This window comes from Anopheles coluzzii, chromosome 2 (assembly GCF_943734685.1).
Source record: "Anopheles coluzzii chromosome 2, AcolN3, whole genome shotgun sequence".
NCBI lineage: Eukaryota > Metazoa > Arthropoda > Insecta > Diptera > Culicidae > Anopheles > Anopheles coluzzii.
In genome coordinates this window covers 17,966,530-17,986,366 of record NC_064670.1, presented here as the reverse complement: position 1 = coordinate 17,986,366, position 19,837 = coordinate 17,966,530, and the positions used below count along the sequence as shown (strand labels likewise).

The following is a 19,837-nucleotide window of genomic DNA, read 5'->3' as shown; positions in this document are numbered from 1 at the left end:
TCAATCAGAATCATATTAAAAAATTAAATGTCTAAAATCACGCCTATGTGCAAAATCACGAGATTCGACTTACGTGGAAATTCGTGATACACGGTGTTTTGGAACCGTTGTCGGTGCCTATTAACCGTGTATCTCGGGGACTGCCTGTACACTGAACAGACCATCCTGCAGTAATTTGATCAGCCTTTTCCAAGGTACGAATGATAAGAGAGTAATGAGAATGGCTAAACAGCTTGCCCGTTTTACCACTAAATGCAGCAAAACCACATGAAAAAGCCAGTTATTTGTCTAAATTTCATAACGCCATCCAATTTGCCCATACATTAAAATTCTAATTCAATCCTACCCAACCCCTGCAGCCTTGCTGCACTGTTAAGCCGCTTTGTCAAGGTTTGTCGCCTGGGCGCTCGACATTCATCGGGCAGGTCGAGCAGTCTGCCGTCGCACGGGGGGCACACGACAGCGAATGAATGAAAACAACACCGCCATTCGACTCCGTGAACTCAGCGAGTGCAGTCGTGTGCACGCGTCTCAGTTCTGCGTTCTCTCTGTATCACTGTGTGTATATCTTGTGTGCAGCTCTGTGTAGCTCGTGTGTGTGTGTTTCCAAAGCGAACTTATCTTGTTTTTACTGATTGGTGGGTTTGTTGGTACAAGGAAAATCAAACACCATTTTTCATCCCATCATCCCACCACCTTTTACCTATCCCTTGTCTGTTGCAAATGAAGTCACAGCCGTTGGGCAACCAAGTGCAGCGTACCAAGTTTGGAGCATTTAATTCTAACCCCCTTTCACCTGCGCGCACTCTCCCTGTGTTGCATTCTTCTACTCACGATTATTGCATCAGTGTGCATCGAGCGTATTTCGTCGATGTGTGCGTGCCGTACGATAGTGGGGCGGCACTAGAGCTAGAAACGTTAGAGTGTGTGCGCGTGTTTACGTGTGTGTGTGTGTGATTTTTTTACACCAAGTTTCTCAAATTTCTTTTTGTAGTGAGAAGTATAGATGTTCTTATCACATTTTTTGGGCTTTTGTGAGGCCTACTTCCTTCTTCCCTTTCCAACGCCTCATCCGTTCTAGGGTTCAAAAGGTGTCGATGGTTGCGTTGGTATAGGTTACGCGATTGCAGTATGCCCCCCCCCTCCCCCATTGAGTAAAATAATAGGTTCTTTCCGGTGCTCCCTTTTGCGAAAATACATTTCTGTCGAGGTATGCCGAGCCAGCTAAATATCAAGGGGCCGTGGCGCGCGTGCGTGAGTGTGAGGTCCAATGTTCCGTGTGCTCGCGAGTGTGCAACTCCCACCGCCACTTCCCCCCCTCCTCCCCTTTCCCCTCGGAAAAGGGATTCTTAAGAAGGGTGGCGGCGGAACGCCACAAAACAACCAAGAACAAAGAACAAAGCAGGCTGGTAGCTGGAAAAATCAACTCCTACTTGGATGGACGGAAATTGAGAGGGTTGTTCTTTGGGGGGTTTTTTGGCTCTAGTGTTGTGTTGCTTTCGTCCCCAATAAGGCAGGACACTCCAACATAACCTAGTTAGAAAAAGCAGGAGAAACAGCAACGACACGGAAAAGGCAGACAATATTAATCCTCATTTTCTTCCATCGTTTTATCTTCACCCTTTAGCATGCCCCATCTCCTCGAAGACACCCTCAATGTGTCGCTCAAAACGTCACCTTTGTTGTGTGTAGGCATACAAAACGGCGCAGCAAACATATTTCACCCAAAAGGTTGTGCAGTGGTGTTTAGTGGTGTGAAGTGAAAAGAACATTTCCATCGTAGCAGCCATCGTTGGCAGAGGGACAGTTCCAGACGGGAAGTGTGTGTGTGTGTGTGTGTGTGTGTGAGTGCGCGTGTCAGTGTTTCGTATTTCGCTAGTGGTGAAAACTATTTTGTGAAGCGTTTCTTTTCCGTTCGGTGACCACCTTCTTTGACCGACCACCCAACCCTCCATCCACCGCCCACCCCCCCTCCCCAACCGGATCAGATTTCCTTGCGGTTTATAGCCCTTCGCAGACATTATGGCAGATAGTTTGGTGGAAACGCCCACGGCCAGTGCGGGCCACTTGATGAACCTGAACGTGATAAACGCGATGGCGGGTGACTCGGGAAGCTCCTCCTCGTCCTCTTCCTCCTCTTCGTCATCCTCTGCCTCCTCCTCCTCGTCCTCTTCCTCGTCCTCTTCGTCGAATGTGGCCACGTCATCCGGGTCCGGTGCCGCACCGTCCGAACCGGCCCCGGGCGGCACCACCACCACCCCGACCGTGCTGATCTCAGTCAGTGCCACCACCACCGGCACGTCCTCCACCCGCCAGTCAAGCCTGGCGTCCGATCTGCTGCTCAACCAGATGCTTAATATCGCTCAGCATCGTGTCCAGCAGCAGCAGCAGCAGCAGCAACAACAACAACAACCGTCGTCCTCTTCCTCCCCCTCCCCCTCCTCTTCGGCTCCTTCCTCATCCTCGGCCGTGTCGTCGTCCGGTACGCCGGCCGTTAGCTCACAGCTGCCGACCGGTGGCCCTTCCACCGTCGCAGCCGGTGACCCATTGCCGCCCACCCTTATCACACTGTCCGCCACACCGTCCCCGTCCTCGTCGTCGGCGGCGGCGGCACCATCGCACGGCACAAATGCGGCCGCTGCCCGGCCCGTGCAGCTGCCCGTTCGGCCGCTCGAGCTGGTGAAGCAGCAGCAGGCGCCGGCCAGCCGCTCCGTCCACGGCCGCCCGGCCGACCCGGCGGACGACTGCGGCGAGCCGGAGGCGAAGCGCAAGAAGAAGGGCGACAAACCGAACGCGAAGGTCGAAAAGCTGGAGCTGCGCCTCGGCGGCATACTGTGCTGTGCCGTCTGTCTCGATCTGCCCCGGACCGCCATGTATCAGGTAAATTGCAAAAAAAAAAGTGCATTTATTTTTTTGTTTTATTAAAAGAAGAAAAAAACAACGAAGCGAAAAACAAACCCTTGCATATCATATTTTACCTTATCGACAACGTGCCCTGGAGCAAAACAAAACCAAAACATGATGCCCCTTACTTCCGCTACTTCCGCTACCCACACCACCCATCCATCCATCCTTATCGCTCCTTCGCAAATGCTTTTGCCGTTTCTGCTCCTTTTCGTGGTCGTGTTTTGGTGTCGTGCAAAGGTTAAACAAAGCAGAACAAAAAAAAACAATTGCTGTTAGCAAATCTTCCATTTTTACCCCCTCCTGCCCTATGTTATCTACTTACCGTCGTTGGGCAAATGTTTTTTTTTTGTTTGTTGCTTTCTTTCTTTATTTTTGAAAAACAAAACATCCCTTCCCTTTCCGGTTCACATTTCCGCTTGACTTTGATAAACGTTTTGACGGTTTTAGGTTCCTTCCTTCGAAACCTAGGGATAGTTTTCTGCTCCATTATTTTCCTTTTATTTGCTTTTTTTATTTGGTAGTTGGGTTTTTTCCATGTTCTGTTATGTTTTTCGGTTTGATACATCTTTTTCTTACTTTAACGAAACACTTCTTATTTCGTGTCATTATTGTTGCTGTTTTCTTTTGCTTAAAACTATTAGCTGTTTTTCTTTTAAATTTCCACACTATCTGTTGTTTTATGTTTTTTTTTTATTATTTACCACTGTTAGCTGCTTCTAGATAACGTTTTTGGCTATTATCCTCCTGCTTTTTTTACCCTTTCTTTGAAAAAAAAAACAAAATTAAATAGAAATCTATTTTTCCTTTTACCTTCTGGGCAAAAGTTGTGTGAGATACTTTCTTTTCCGCTGTCCCAAAATTTTGCGCCGTCATTTTTTCCCCTCTGTCTTCTCCCCACCCCCCCCTGTATTTATGTTTCTTTTCAGGTGTTCAGTGTACTAGTGCAATTTTAAAATAAATAAAAACGCACAGTACTAGGAAATTAGCAAAAATGCTGTGAAGCGATTTGCTTTATAAACGTTTCTAATAGTAATTTGAATCAACAACGACCAGCATACAACATTTCAAATAAATAATTACTAGTGGGAATCTCCTCTTCTCCTCAGGAGGAACTGATCGTCTTTTGCGTAAAAATAGCTCTAAATTTTCCTAAATTTTTCCCTTCAAAATTTCCTATAAATATCTTCCTTTTGTTTCGTTCATACCTATACGCGACGTTTTGCTGGGACGATCAATGAAAACAGGGCAAAGTTGGGGTGTGTTACTTGTGGTGGTGTGTCCCTGCGGCGCACATGTGGCACATCTGTACAGTACACGTGCTGCTGCTACCGTATGTGTTTAAATTTAGTGCCAAAACCAGCTACTGCAATGCCAGACGAGCGGTGTAAATGGTTTTTGGTGTGTGTTTATGCTTTGCTGCAGTCTCCACAGCTGCACCGAACGATGGGATAATGATGTGGATGAATTGGAAATGTTTTGAATTTTGTTCTTTTTTTTTGTATAAAGTATTTTAGTGTTTTAATGGATTGCGATATGGATATGGGCATTTGGGATAGTAAACTTAGCATCAGTATTAAGGGTATGTAAAGACTTATTGATGATATCTTACAGTAAAGATTAAACTGATTCACCGCAAGCCTGATCGCATGTGATCTACGCAATTCTATCTGGTTTAAAAATGGATTTAAAACGGAGTTGCCCTCTACACGCGGGCTTTGGCACCCGACCCGGAACACTGACACCGTTTTCCACGGGGTTCATTGGAGTGTGGTGCTGCTAAACTTTCATCGAAAACTGGTGGTAAAATGGGGGAAAACTGCTGCGAGGGTTTCCTTCCGCAACGGCTGATCGATCATCGGGCCTTTTCTGCGCGCGGTCCGCAGAAGATCGCGTGTTTCGAGATTCGATGCCACTTTCTAATTGTTGTGGCGAAATGGTGATGATGGTGGTGGTGCCCAAGGCGTAAAGGCAAACGTGCCATCATGATCGATTGTTGCTAGGTTGCGAGAGCTGCTGGCCTGGCCACACGTGTGTTGGGGGTATTTGCTTCTGCTATTTAGGTTGAAGTCCGGAGGGAGAAAAGGAGGTTCAACAAATAAGGAGTCGGCAAAATTGTCCACCTTACTGTATGCCTATAGGCCTTGTAGGTGTATATTTTTGGGACTAAAAATGGTGTCAATAGACAGCCAAGGCTACAGTGTATATTATATGAAGGGCTTGCTGTACAGTTGAAGGGTTTCAGCATAGATATGGTTTAACGCCTGTCAAAAAACAAGCTTCTTTCAAATATCGCAAGCCTTGTACAATTATGTTGCACTGTTGTGCCCTCTTCAAGGGACTATTTTTAACGCGCGTGCAGGCATTTTTTCCTTTCCCGCAGCAGCAGCAAGAGCAAAGAAATCAATGCCGAGCACATGCGCACAAATGGGTGGTGGTGAGAATGGTTGGTTGGTTTCGCCTTTGCCCAGATCGCCGTCTGGGTCGAGCTGTGAGGGTGTTGGACGGTGGTGCGGATTTTGTATTTTGCGCCCACCACCAGCTTCACAACAACCCCTCGCGTTGCCCGAGTTGCTGTGTACAAAATGTCGTCACCAAATGCTCTCCACCGTGTGTACCCCGTAATTGAGTGTCCTTCGCGCGCTGTAGTTCTGGCCTTTCGGAAACGATTCTTACAATGGGGTGAACTAGTTTCAAAATTTCAAAATTTAACATACAAATATTACTTTAAAAGCGACAATCTTAATCGTTTGCATCTTGCCAAGCAAATCCCTGGCCAAGGACGCGTTGCCTTGGTTGTTGCTGTCTATCGTGAGTTGAGGGCCGTGTAGGCGTGTGTGTGTGTGTGTTTGTGGCTGCTTCCATTCATTTTTTCTCAACCAAGCCCAAGTTGTGGAGTTGCTTAGCATAGCATACGTTGTAGGCACATTTGGCTTTTGGCTCGAAATGGCGACATGGACGGGCTGGCGATCAAAATGGCGTCACTAGCGGAGCGGTCGGAAGCAGGACCGAGGATCAAAGTTCGGGCAAATTATCTGCCTCTCCGACACACCTCACCACATCACACACACACACACACACACACACACAGTGTTGTAGCATTGACCGTGTGTAGCATAACACAGCTGATCGTACGATGGCGGAGAGCCAGCAACGGAATCTGGCTGTCTGTCCCCCTGTTTTGTCGGATGTTCTCTTCACAACATCAACCATTGCTGTAATATCATGCATGCATATGCGTACTGTGCTGTACGCAATGGTATGTGTGTTGTTTTGGGCAAAGAACCCTTGGCGAGTTGTACAACTCCCTTTGTGCGGTGTTGTTGTTGGGAGGACAAGTGCAAAACGAGCAAAATGGACGGTTGAGAAGCGATTCCTCTTTATACAACCCTTCTCTCATTCTCTCTCTCTCTCCGTGGTTGGGTATAGGCTCTAAAGCTCTCTCAAATGTGACCACGAAACAGGGCCACCAGTGAAAGCACTCGTGATGGTGGGGGGAGGGGGCATGTTTGGAGGCCATCAAAGCAAGCCACCCCACCCTCCAATCGGTTGGGGTAAACTCGGTGTGCGTTTTTCGCACAGCTGCGCAGTAGGCGCTCATGACACCAACACACAACACACCCTTCCAACAAAAAGGCATGAACTGGAGCTCTGGTGTTTGTGTGTGGATGTGTGTGTGTGTACGCTTGTGTTTAGTACATTGGCCTCCTTCCCTTTTACTCTGAACAGCTGATTCGAGCATCATAACGGCCAAACGGTTCTTCCATCTGGGGACAAGAGAGCAGAGCAGCATGAAAGCAAAAAGAACATGTGAGTTTGTGTGTGTGTGTGTGTGTGTGAGAGAGAGAGAGAGAGAGAGAGAGAGAGAGAGAGAGAGAGAGAGAGAGAGAGAGAGTTGACCATGTGGAATTGTATTGGAGCTGCCTATACCTTAGGGCCTTGGAGTGGTCAGCAATAAAGTGCTTTGCGCGTGTGTTTGTGTCTACAACGATGACGCGTTCGGAAAGAACTTTGCAGCAAACAGCAAAGGGCAACACAACGCAATTGGCTAGCTCTCTACTAGCTCCCGCTCCTGTGCAATAAACTGAACTGGTTTACAAAACTTTCCATCGCAGCAGCTCAAAGCGATTCACAACATGCTCAGATGCAGCTTGTCCAACTGATACAACCGGATGGTACTGACCCGCTTTTTTTTCGCACCACAAACACCATCCAGACAGTCAGACGTACCCGCCTCGGAGATTGATGGATTGATCTACTTTTGTTCATGCAATTATGTTGTAGCTAACCCCTCTTCTCTCCATTACCAACTGGAGGAAGTTACTGGCTCAATATGGAGATGCCTCGGCCCAACACATTATTCCAATGGCCTGCTGTTCTGCTTCACATCCGGAGATTCCGTTACTATTTGTCCCAAAATAGAATCAAACATGCGACAAAAATGCTGATGTCAGCTCGAACCAACAGAGCTCTTGCGCATATGGATCGAGTTTCTGTACGCCCAATGGTTGCAAAGACGTACCACAGTAGTGGTACGCCGTGCGGGGGAAGAAGTATCGTATGAGCTCTGAGGTACCGAGAATCCAAAACCATTTGGTACTAGAATACCATCTTCGGAGAACAGCAACGAACCGTGAATGAAACATTACAAAACAAAAACACTCAAACGCAAGGGATTCTACTCTATTATTAGAATCGTGTTCTGGCTGGGTGTGTGTGTTTTCGCAGCCCAAACACAACACTGTCTGGTTGTTTGCTGTGTATACTGCCCATTCCTAGGTGGAACATTTGCACTTCCGCTATGGGCAATGGTTGCCTACACGATGCTTCAACAATTCGGTTGAGTTCGTTTGCTGTAATTGGCCTGCAGCACATTGGAGTTCGATCGGCTGCACATGCTCATTCATTGCCCCGGGCAACGGGGTTTAGATGCACTGCTGGGGATGCAACATCGTTGTTTCACTTTAATTGATAATAGTAAAAAACAGCACACACACGGGTATCTGTGAAAAGAGAGGTGTTCTGGAGATGCTCGTAAGAGGGTTTACCGAACCCAATGCAATAAATATAGAAATATGGGTGATTCGATTGAAGAATCACCCTACTGAAAAGCCTTGTACATTGTATGATGAGTGCAGGAACTACCTGCAATTAACGAAACCCCGTATATAAATAGCTCTTTTTTCCATCAATTCTCTTGGAACATTGTAAAAGCCCTTTCCAGTTGTTGGAGCGCGAAGAATGTGAAGGTAAAACGTAGAATACGCACTGCGTAATCAAATCCCATACCTACTATTCCTATTGATGTTGTTCGTATGTGATGAAGTGCTATGCATCAGATTTCACTGATCGTTAACGGTGCGGGGTGAGCGCGTACTTGAAATCCTCTTCCCAAAAAGTCCACCCCCCACCAAGAGCTGAGGCCCCCATCTCATCGCGAGATGCGCGAGAAGTTGTTAATGGATGGACCACCACCACCTCAACAAAGCAACAAACTCAACTCACTCGGGTCGGATGTGGCGGTTTTGGAGATGATAATCTCGCGCATCCCCGAGCGCATCGCACACCAGCGTCGCCTACTTGATCGCCGCGCATCTGTTCAAGTGGAACAGTCAAGGTCACTTGGTTGGGTTGTGTCTGCCCTACTGCGAGGTTGTCGAACAACGGCGTGTTGGATCATCGACTGCTCGGAAAGCTATCTTTTTGCCCTTGGTGGTGTTTTTTTCCCACCCAGTTATTTGAGGGGGAAACTGCTCTGCCCCCACCTCCTCCCTCCCTCCCATTGTTGGTAAGGGGGTGTTGAATTTCAACCCCTGCTCGGTGTGCGTATACCCATGAGGGGGGGGGGGGGGGGGGGGGGGGGCGGTACTTGTGTGGGTGTTTATGTGTGTCTTTTGTCATTGTTGCTGGGCTAACAATGCCGGAAGGGCATATTGCGACTGTTGTATTTGTGTGTGTATTTAAAAACGTAAAATAGGCAATTGGTTCCAACTGGGGTTGGGTGGCAATTCTGCTATATTGGGCTGAGGATGAGTATATGTGTGTGTGAGCGTGTGTCTGGATGCGTGCGAGTGTGTGTACGTGTGTGTTTGAGACTGTGCGACTACTTAGATGTGTGCGTAGGGAAAGGTATTAACAATATGGATGCTGTGTGCGGGGCCAAAGTGCCAAAGGAGACTCGTTGTGATATGCTAGTGATGCAATATTACAGTGTTTGTATATACCAGTGCCAAAATGGTTGTTAGTAGCAGCAGCAGCAGCAGCAGCAGCATTAACAGTTACAACAGCAGTAGCAGCACCAGCATATTAAGGTAGAAACAGGCTGCAGAAGTTTAGCTTAGTGGGGCATATGAAGCAGTGCTACTTGATTTATTTGAGGGATTAGAGAGATAGAGATAGAGAGATCGTGATTGAGATCAACTTGAGTGTAATCAAAAAAAAAAAACATGAACGAAAAAGGATAGGAAAAAGCTACAGTGCGAATGATTTTACTGCAATAGCTCGCCCACGACCGTGTAGAATATGTATTTATTTCAGTGTCTTTATCTGTATTATTCTGTGCAGGATGCAATACTAAGATCCTTGACTTTATACTAATCTTTATACCTTATACTAAAGCAATATGTAGGGTAGCGCGTCGTTAATAGAATGTTATGCGTGTGTTTGCAAGTAATTTTAGAGTTACTAAAGTCAACCATCGACATAGTTTTAGTAGTGAGTCTTCAAGAACGTTGCTTTACTAGAACAACTAGGAACGAGAGTACACTAAGGGAATGTAATAAGTGGTTTATATAGTGTGTCTTTATATAATTGCGACAAAAACATAAAAAAAGAAACGGGAAGTAGAAAATCAAAATGCCAACAAAAAAAGAATATAAAAAAAAACAAACAAAAAACAAAAGAAAAAACTGAAACCAAAAACAATAGTGCACAAGATTATAAAAATCTGTAACACTTCTGTGTAACGAAGTGCAAACTGAAAAAAAATAACAAAACTGGCGAAGAAAAAGAGTAAAAATAAACGACAAACATGAACAACGTGGCCAGAGTGTTGGCCGATGCAAAACAAAAACCAACCAGAAACCGTGACTTGTTTTCTTTTTCAAAACCAAAAAAAAAAACATTTCGCTTTACCATCACCCCCTCCCGCTCCTCACTCATTCTCTCTCCCCCTTCCTCCTACTCATTTAGTGTGTTTTTCGGTTTTCGGTCCACCCAAGCTGCGTTCTGAGTGCACATACACACGTCCGAATTGAAGGAACGGGCTTTGTCCTCTCTGGTCCGGCAGTACTAAAAAGAAAGCGTGGTTCTTGTTTGAGAAATTACATCTCTGTCCGCCCCCCCCTGTCCGTCCACCAGCAGCAGCGCATCATCTTCCACAATCGTGTATCGTGTGTCTCGTTGGGTTCCCTCGCTCTCCGCCGCCGACCGTAGGTAACAACCAGAACATAGCAAAGGTAGCTCCACGTCCCCCCGCGGGAAAAAATGGGGAAATTATGTTTGGAGGCTTACGAAGCCTCCAGCCTAGTTCCTTGGTGGTGGTGCTGCCTGCTACCTATTAGATTCTAATGTGGGGTCACATCTACACTTTGACGGGGGCTAAATTATGGGACCGTTGCTCTACAACAACAACAAAACATAAAACCAAACAATTTTAATCCAGTTGTCTTTTCCTTTTTCTTTCTTTTTCTTTTTCCCCCCACAGGTTTGCGTATGTTGTTTTGAGATAAGAAGATCGTGGTGTGCGTGTGTGTGTGTGATTTTTGGGAGATTTTGCGGGAAAAAGGGACAACACACACACACACACATGGCATGGCCACACCAAAAACAGATTGTGGTTATAAGGGAGGAAAAATGTGGGTGGAAATTGTGGGAATCTTCTCTCGTTGTTATTCTGTAAATAGAGTTGTAATGGTTGGGAACACTAGTGTTGTGTTCGGATGGCCGAGAGTATACACAGTTTATATTTACACCGAACACGTAATAAACAATACACAATACTTTATTACACGATCACGCCCTTGTGTTCCCGACGGTGTCCCACGAGCGTCTGGCGCTCTCTCGTCTGCTAACCGCTCATCAGTCACTCAGTGGCTGCATACGTTCTTAACGCCGAATAAAGGGAGCCTTCCACTTCGTGACCACAACATCTCCCCCTTTTTAATAGCGTAGGTACGGATCGAACCGACGTGGAGCTCTTCTAGACCGAGAAGAGCGTCGTGGTGAACGTTGATGCTGAGGAATGGATCGATGTGGGGGAAGAGATGGCGGCTCAGTTGGAGTCGCCACTGGCGGTGCAAGTTGTGTTGGATAAACATCTGGGAGCACTGATGGTGTAACGGGTATGCTCCAGGAATCCAATAATACATCCAACGGTAATGGATTGAAACGTTCCGTCATGGGACCCGGGCTGCTGAATGGTCCACGCCTTTTCAGTTGATTAATGTGTCTAATGACGCTGCGATGACCAGTCAGTACCTCGTAGGTAACATTTCCACGTTTCCGAATCACTCTTCCTGGAACCCAATGCCAATTGTTCCTACTATACGCCTTAGCATAGACAAGGTCATCACGCTCGAATGATCTTTCATTCCCTTCTCTAAAGTCATGTTGAATTTTCCTTGGGGGACGGAGTAAATCAAAACACGTTCGTATAGGTCGTCCAAACATAACTTCAGCAGGTGTTTTGTTTTGCTCTAACTGAGGGTTTGGCGTGGTTCGATATGTCTGTAGGAATAGGTCCAGTGCTTCCTGCAGCGGTGCTCCTCCTACTCTTATCTTGGTTAACGAGCGCTTAAACGTATCTACGAATCTTTCTGCCTGCCCGTTCGATTGCGGATGAAACGGGGCAGACGTAATGTGATGCACACCATTACTCAAACAGAACTCTGAAAACTCACCGCTGGTGAATTGTGTGCCATTGTCGCTCACCAGTGTCGTTGGCATACCGAAACGCGCGAACAACCCTCTCAAGATGCTAACGGTTATACGGGCTGTGATACTAGCCGTCCGGATGATCTCTGGCCACTTAGTATGCGCATCGACTACAACCAAAAAATAGTCTCCATCTATTGGGCCCGCGTAGTCCACATGGACACGCTCCCATGGCGTTGTTGTCTTCGGCCACGGCAAAGGATCAGCATGAGCAGGAGATTTTGCTGCCAGAGCACATGAATGGCAATTACTGACGAGATCAATGATGTCTTCATTTAACGACGGCCAAAACACATAGCTACGCGCAATCGCCTTCATGCGCTGGATACCAGGATGTCCTCGATGAAGCTGGGACAGACATTGCTTGCGTAGTTTCTCTGGTATTAACACTCTCTCTCCGACCAAAATACATCCTTCCACCGTTGAATAGTCTTCCTTCCTGCTGTGATAACGAGATGAATCTGCGCCAAGGGCAATGTTACGTGGCCAACCGTTTTTTATGTAGTAATGCAACTTCCTTGCTATAGGATCACGATTCGTTTCTCGAGCGACCTCTCTAAAACTCAAGGGAAACGTAACTAAAGCGCTTGTTGCAATAGACTTTACATCCATCTCTAGTGCAACAGAAGCGATTACACAATCCTCATCCGGTTTATCATGCTTGTTAATTAGCCTGGAGAGTACATCGGCATTTCCGAATGATTCGGTGCGTACATATTCAATGCCGAAATCGTATGACAATAGCGTGAGCGCAAAACGCTGCAAGCGGTTGGCAGTGTAGACTGGGATCCCTTTTTTCGACCCAAAGATCCGCAGTAGTGGACGATGATCTGTCTGAAGCTGGAAACGCCTTCCAAATATCATCTTGTGGAATTTCGTTACCGCGAAGATGATTGCCAGTCCTTCACGATCTATTTGACTATATCCTTCTTCTGTTTTTGTAAGTGCTCTAGAGGCATGTTGAACCACACGTATGGTACCATTGGGAAACATGTGGCTAATAGTGGCACCAATACCTATTGATGATGCATCTGCCGATACTATTATTTTATGCCTTGGATCATAATGCGTTAACAACAAGTTCGATGATAGCAGGGATTTAAATCTTTCAAACGCTCTTTTACAATCGGCGGTCCATCGAAACTGTGCATTTGTCTTCAATAAGTTATCCAGTGGATATCGCAACTCTCTCATGTTTGGGACAAATCTGGCATAATAATTTATGGCTCCTAGAAAGGATCGGACGCCGCTCACATCTGTTGGTTCAGGAAGCCTTTTTATGACATCGATCTTCGCTGGATCGGGGCGCAATCCGTGGGTGTCGATGATGTAACCCAAATATCTTAGTTGCTGAACCTTAAAAGCGCATTTTTCCGATCGAATGCTGAATCCATACTCTTGAATTCTTTTCAAAACTGCCATTAAATTCGCTTCATGCTCTTGTTCAGTGGCTCCTCCGACAATGATGTCGTCCATGTAACATGACACTCCTTTTACACCAGCCAGCATTGTGTCGATAAGCTGCTGGAACGCTGCTGGAGCAATCTTAATACCAGGCGGCAATCTATTGTAGGTGAATAAACCTCGATGCGTATTGATGGTGAGTAAAGATCGGTAGGCAGGGTCGATTTCTACCTGTAAGAAAGCATCGGATAGATCAATTTTGCTAAATATTTTGCATTGCGATAGTCTAGCGAAGATATCTTCAGGTAATGGTAAAGGATACTCATGTTGCTGCAACGCGTCGTTTAGTCCAGTTGAGTAGTCCCCGCAAAGCCGAATGCTGCCGTTTGCCTTGCGGACGACGACGATAGGTGCTGCCCATTCAGAGTAATCCGTTGGAGATATTATGCTCATCTGCTCTAGTCGATCGAGTTCCTTGTCGACTAACTCCTGTACTGCATAAGCTACCGGTCGCTTTGGGCAAAATACTGGACGAACGTTTTCCTTCAGCTGCAGTTTTACACTAGCCTTTGTGCACAGACCCATGCCGTTGAAGACCTCTTGAAATCTCCGCTCAACCGTCTTAGAGTAATCCTCAGATGAAATATGCCTACAAAAAGCATCCATGGGGGTAGAACCAAGTGCGAACAGGTCTATTAAGTCTGTTCCGAGCAATAGTATGTCTGCCTGTGCTACTCTTAAAGTAGCCACATGAGTTACGCTTCCGATGGTAACATTCGCTTCAAACTCTCCTAACAGAAAGAGTCCGCTTCCTGATGCTGTTCTTGCGCTAACTGTTCGTTTTAGTTCAGGCTTTCCAAGACGTTGCCATACGTTTCGATTAATGATCGTTATATCAGATCCTGTGTCGAACTGCAATCGAGTGCTTACATTATTTATAAAAATATTGATATATTTTCGCCTTTGCTGAACATTAGTTGTATTCACCGAAACCACTCGTGATGAAAACTTGTTTCTGTATGTTGGGCTATCTGAATAACGTTTCGGTTTTGGACAGTAACCGTCTCTATGACCCTTTTTCTTACAGACACGACACACATTCGACTTAAAAGGACAATCACGCGCCCAATGATTTTTTCCACAAAGCCAGCAATTTCTTCCAGGTAGGGTTTGAGGACGCTTATATTCGTGCTTTCTGCTCTGGAAATTTTGGCGCTCAGAAAACTTTGGTTCGTCAGTTTTCTTTTGCACAGCGAAAACTTGTTCGGTTGCTGCTTTCTCGATCATAGCACTGTCTTTTTTTAAGTTCAAAATACGCTGGCAGTCTGCTGTTAAACTTTCCAGTGTTGTGTCGTTTCGGTCGTCGATCTTTCCAAGTAGACGTGTTCGAATCTCGACGTCTTCTTCGTCCCGCAGTCCGCATACGTATATCAGACACTTGAACTGTTCTTCAGTTAATTTTCCAATTTCAAAATCTACACAGGCTCGATTCACACGACAAGAATATGCCAGATAATCTTCGCTACGTCGTTTCATTAGGTTCAAGCATTTATAACGCCTATGCAACAATGACTCTTTCACTCCGAATAACGATGACAGCTTTTTTATCGTTTCGCTGAACGAAAAATCACGACAACTCTTTGGCAATATGAAATTGGCATATCTTTCATATTCTGCTGCGCCCAGTTTTCTTATGAGGAGCCGCACTTTTGCGCTATCATCCAGCCTTGAAGCATCTCGTTCAAACAAATCCTCATATCGAGCAAACCACGAAGCAAAGGTCATTTTTGCTTCCTCCTCGTAGTGGAACTCCTTTATGTGGTGCGATAAAGAATCGAGTACTTGCTCTGCAAAAGGTGCGGAAGTTAATACATTTTCTGAGGGCTTGGCAGTTGCCGAATTATTTTGCATTAATGTGAGTTGGCTTATCTGTTTCTGCATTAAAATGATCAGTTGCATCATTTGCTCCGATGACGCTGCTTGGTGCGATGACGTTGCTTGGTGCGATGACGCTGCTTGGTGCGATGACGCTGCTTGGTGCGATGACCCTTCAACAAAATTCTGCGATGGCGCTGGATTCTGGTATGCTGAGGGCATTGCACTTTGTAGATTTGGTGGCACTGCTACTAATGATGGCTGCTGCGGCTGCTGCGGCATACTTGCTGCACCGGGAACGCTGTACCAATTTTGCGATGCTCGACGCTGCTCTTCCGATGGGGGCTGATCTCCTGGGCTGTTCATTCTTCTCCGCTTCCGTAACGAAGGAATTGTTGCAGTACGCACAGAACACCCGATAAAACAAATTAAATACGACCCGAGACGCGGTACGATCACGCGACGCACATACACACGCGCGACGCTAGCACGAGAGTTATAGCAATGACTGACACACGCATAACACGTAAACTTTACTCGAAAAAAAACTCCCAAAAGTCTATTTTGTTTTCCTCGTCGCCACTGTTGTGTTCGGATGGCCGAGAGTATACACAGTTTATATTTACACCGAACACGTAATAAACAATACACAATACTTTATTACACGATCACGCCCTTGTGTTCCCGACGGTGTCCCACGAGCGTCTGGCGCTCTCTCGTCTGCTAACCGCTCATCAGTCACTCAGTGGCTGCATACGTTCTTAACGCCGAATAAAGGGAGCCTTCCACTTCGTGACCACAACAACTAGCAATGCTATCGATGCGTAATCTATGTTTACTGTTGATAAAATATGTATGTATGTCTGTGTGTATGAGTTTTCATAAAATATTATCAAACATCGTCCTTTCGGTTAATTTTATACGTAAAATTGGTGGGGTCGCTTACCAAAACATGCACCGTTCTTGGTAGAAAACCCAATAATCATAAAAAAACAGCTATAAGGGAGGGTGGAAACGTTGGGAAGGTTTTTTTCTCATTGCTTTAGTCTTTCTCTTATAATGAGCAGACGCAAAATGTAAATTAAAAACATACACAAAAAACATAAAAATAATCAACGTTCTACGTACACTTTGCAGGGTTTTCTACTTTTTTCTCTCTTTCTCTCTTTCTCTTCTCTTATTGCAGCGATGTTATGTTAAATGCGTAAATAGTATATAATTGGCCGTATTTTTACCAGTTGGTTAAGCTGTTATAGTTTTTCGTTTTTGGTTTTCTTTTTCTTGTTTCTTCTTCAACCCCCGTAAACGTATGCGTCGTTTCCTTCCGCTAAACTTGTATGAAACATGGGTTTTTTGTTGATTTTAAACTATTTCAGGATGTACGCAACAGCTAATTTAAACTAATTTAAATAAAAAAAGCAAATCAAAAACAACCCCCACCCAACGAGAGGGTGGGTGGGTGTTTTTTCCCTCTCCCCAATTTTCCACAGGTGTTAACACCCGACGACTGTGTTCGGCTTCGTTAGTGATTTGCTAATCGATTTGTTTCTGCTTTTATTTCTTTTTCTCTTCTACCTTCCTCATTTTTGTTGAATCTGTGTGAATCTTGGCCCATTGCCCCCCTAACTCTCTCCTCACACAACCACGCCCCAAACGCAAACACGCGCTTGCGCCACCCTTCAGTGCTCGATGGGACATCTGATGTGTGCTGGATGCTTCACCCATTTGCTGGCAGATGGACGGTAAGTGACGAACCTTTGGGTTTTTGGCCGACAAAACAAAGCTAATTTCATTTCCTTCTCTCATTCTCCAGGCTGCGCGACCAGAACGCGACCTGTCCGAACTGTCGCACCGAGATTAGCAAGAACAACTCGTCGCGCAACCTGGCGGTCGAGAAGGCGGTGTCGGAGCTGCCGGCCGAATGCCAGTACTGCTCGAAGGAGTTCCCGAACAAATCGATCGACTACCACGAGTCGACCGAGTGCGAGGATCGGCCAACCGATTGCAAGTACGCGCGCATCGGCTGCCAGTGGCGCGGCCCCATCCACGAGGTGACGTCGCACGAGGGCAACTGTGCCCATCCGCGCAAGTCCGGTGCGGACGTGATGGTGGCGCTGCAGGCCCACGATGCGAAGGCGGCCGAGGATAAGAAGCTCTTTCTCACGCTGATCGATCTGCTGAGCTATGAGAAGATCATTTTTAACGGTACATGCTCCTTCCCTTCCCATTTTCCAACTCCCAATCCGATCATCTGTCCCTCCTGTAAAACCACACGCGAGAATCATCGCCAATGTGTCTCCTACGTTTGATGCTGCGTGCTACTGTGTAAAATGACGCGTTTTTTCTTCTTCTTTTTCTTCCTTTTGCTTTCGCTCTTATCGCTGTCTTGGTATGATCTTGTAGATTTGCAGCTGAAACCGTACCGAACGGATGAGTACGTCCATCGTCTGTACTACGAGACGAGTCGCTTTTCCGCCTTCAACCATCAGTGGGTAGTGAAGGCGATCATTAACAAAAGTCAGCGCGATCCGCACGAGTCGTGTGAGCGCGACATCACCTATCAGGTATGGAAGCATCCGTTTCAAGTATCCGTTTTTGTTGCTGTTGTTTTGGTGATCTTGGTCTTAGTAATGCCGTTGTCTTCTGTTGCCCTTCCAGCTCATACTGAAGTCGAAAACAACGAGCCCATTGCCGATGCACTTCTTCGTGCTGCGTGGCCCATTCTCCGACATTAAGGTGGATACGCAAATCTACAAGCACGATTTCGCCGACACGGAAACGGAAAGCCCGTTCAAGCTGCTGCCCCTGCCGGACACGGCCGAGTGTAACAGGCTGCTCGCGGCAAAGGCGATCAATTTCCGGTAAGTGTGTCCTCGAGGTGTAGTGTGTGTATGCGGGCTGCTATTCTAGCGGCCTAATGACTCACGTTTCTTTTCCCTCTTTTCTCCGCAGGTTAATTATGTTTTTGGCTTCGAAGTAAGGTGCGCGCGCGAGTGATGGTACCACAACCGGAGACACAGAGGGCGTGCGTCTATTACGAAGCATTAGCTCGCGTGCTCCCAGCATAACAGTAGTAGTTTGTTTACACAGTACACCACCCGAATGCTATTTAGGATAACGTTCTTTATCTTTATTATTTCCTTCCCAAATTTAAAGGGTTTGATGATTTGAGAGCGCGTAATTTAACAAATTAAACTTTTCGCTACAATCGTTTTGTTTCATTCGAACTTTCGTTCGAGCGCGTGTTTCCATTACTTATATTGCATCTCAAACTGTGCGGTTTTGTGTTGTCTTTTTGCGCAAAGCACACCCAACGAGACACGTGTGTCGAACGTTTTACGGTTGCGACATGATGGACCAAAATTGCGCTGTCGTTCGCACAGGACAGAGCATTATTAATTCCGCCTATTGAATCCGACTATCTGGGCACACTCTTGGTTTGTGTGATTGATTTTTGTTTTCCTTGTTGTTGCCACTAATGTGCTATAGCCGCCACCAGCAGCAAAAGCGGGGTGTAGAATGTGTAGAATCAGCCGGTTTTAGCTTACCGCAAAAACAAAAAAAGACCGTTAGCTAGGGCAAAAGAGGAGACGTCGCGAGATAAAGTTTAGTATTACGTTGCCATTTTGTTTTTCACATTTAAAGTGTATAACATGCATGCATACATAATTAGCGATAAAGCTAAGATTACAGTAGCGTACACAGACAGCGAAGTTCTAGGGATCCCGTCCCGTGTAGTGGACACAGGATGCGCGGAAGTAGTATAGGCGCCTGGATACTCATAAGGGTTTTGTTTTGGAGGTTTTGGTTTGTTCACCAGCGCCATCTCTCTCCCCAAATGGTAATATCTACTTGTTGCTAGAGGAAGACGTTATTTGGGCGGGCGTTATTTGCTAATCGAATGAATATCTATCGTACACAAATTTACTGCATAAGCTCTACACTATATACAAATCTACATAACTATATTAGTCGAGCGCGTAAGCTTACATTGATTCAGAAATGTGTGATACATGAACTTTGCAAAGATTGAGTAAGAAGAAACAATGTGACGAAGGGGGGTCTTGGACGAGCCACGGGACGAGGGCACGACGGAGGCAGGTTTTCTTTTAAACAATACGTTTGTTTGTTGGTTTAAGATGGGGTTATGCTAGTTTCTACTTTTATGATACGCAAACACACGTGTTTTTCACCATTACAGCGGTTAAAACATTTGGACCACCAAACCAAAACTTCAACATTTGTCGCGCACAGTTTTGCCGCACGAAAACTTTACACAATAATATACAAAAGACAACCCCATCGCCGGGTGGGTTTGATAGAGAGAGAGAAGAAAGTAAAAAAACACAGAACGAGCCGTTGAAATGCGTAAACTACATACTCTCGTGCTAAACGCAATCGATTAATAAGTACAAGTGTGTTTTTCTGCTGTATGTTTTTGTTTTCCGCGTCCGTTTTCAATGTAAAACATACTTCTAGGTGATAAGATATGTGCCCGAGAGCTTTTTTATATATCGAATATGTATTTTGTTTCTTTTTTTGCAAAACTTACCCCAAATTTTTACTGTAACATAGTTTATACCATATATTCTCTTATCGCTGTCACGCGCATCTAATTGCTGTAGGAATGTAAGAATGAATATATTTTGTTTCTTTAAATGTTAGAAGTGGAGGTGTGTTTTTTTTTGCTATTACTTTATGAAAGAAACTAAGAAATAAG

The 19,837-nt window shown here is 45.7% G+C and overlaps 1 protein-coding gene across 2 annotated transcripts; it reads left to right on the top strand.

The window, feature by feature from the left end:
* Positions 1–490: 490 nt before the first annotated feature.
* On the top strand, positions 491–19,784 carry LOC120952064 (cysteine and histidine-rich protein 1 homolog). 2 transcript variants are annotated; one of them, XM_049605266.1, is made up of 7 exons: positions 491–558; positions 1,628–2,880; positions 16,801–16,859; positions 16,931–17,322; positions 17,521–17,681; positions 17,776–17,978; positions 18,070–19,784. In XM_049605266.1, exons 2-7 carry the CDS (start codon positions 2,023–2,025, stop codon positions 18,095–18,097), a joined length of 1,701 nt encoding a protein of 566 aa, XP_049461223.1. In that variant the 5' UTR covers positions 491–558; positions 1,628–2,022; the 3' UTR covers positions 18,098–19,784. The 2 variants fall into 2 exon arrangements, with proteins under 2 accessions (XP_049461223.1, XP_049461222.1); XM_049605265.1 differs by having other exon boundaries at positions 491–638.
* Positions 19,785–19,837: the final 53 nt, after the last annotated feature.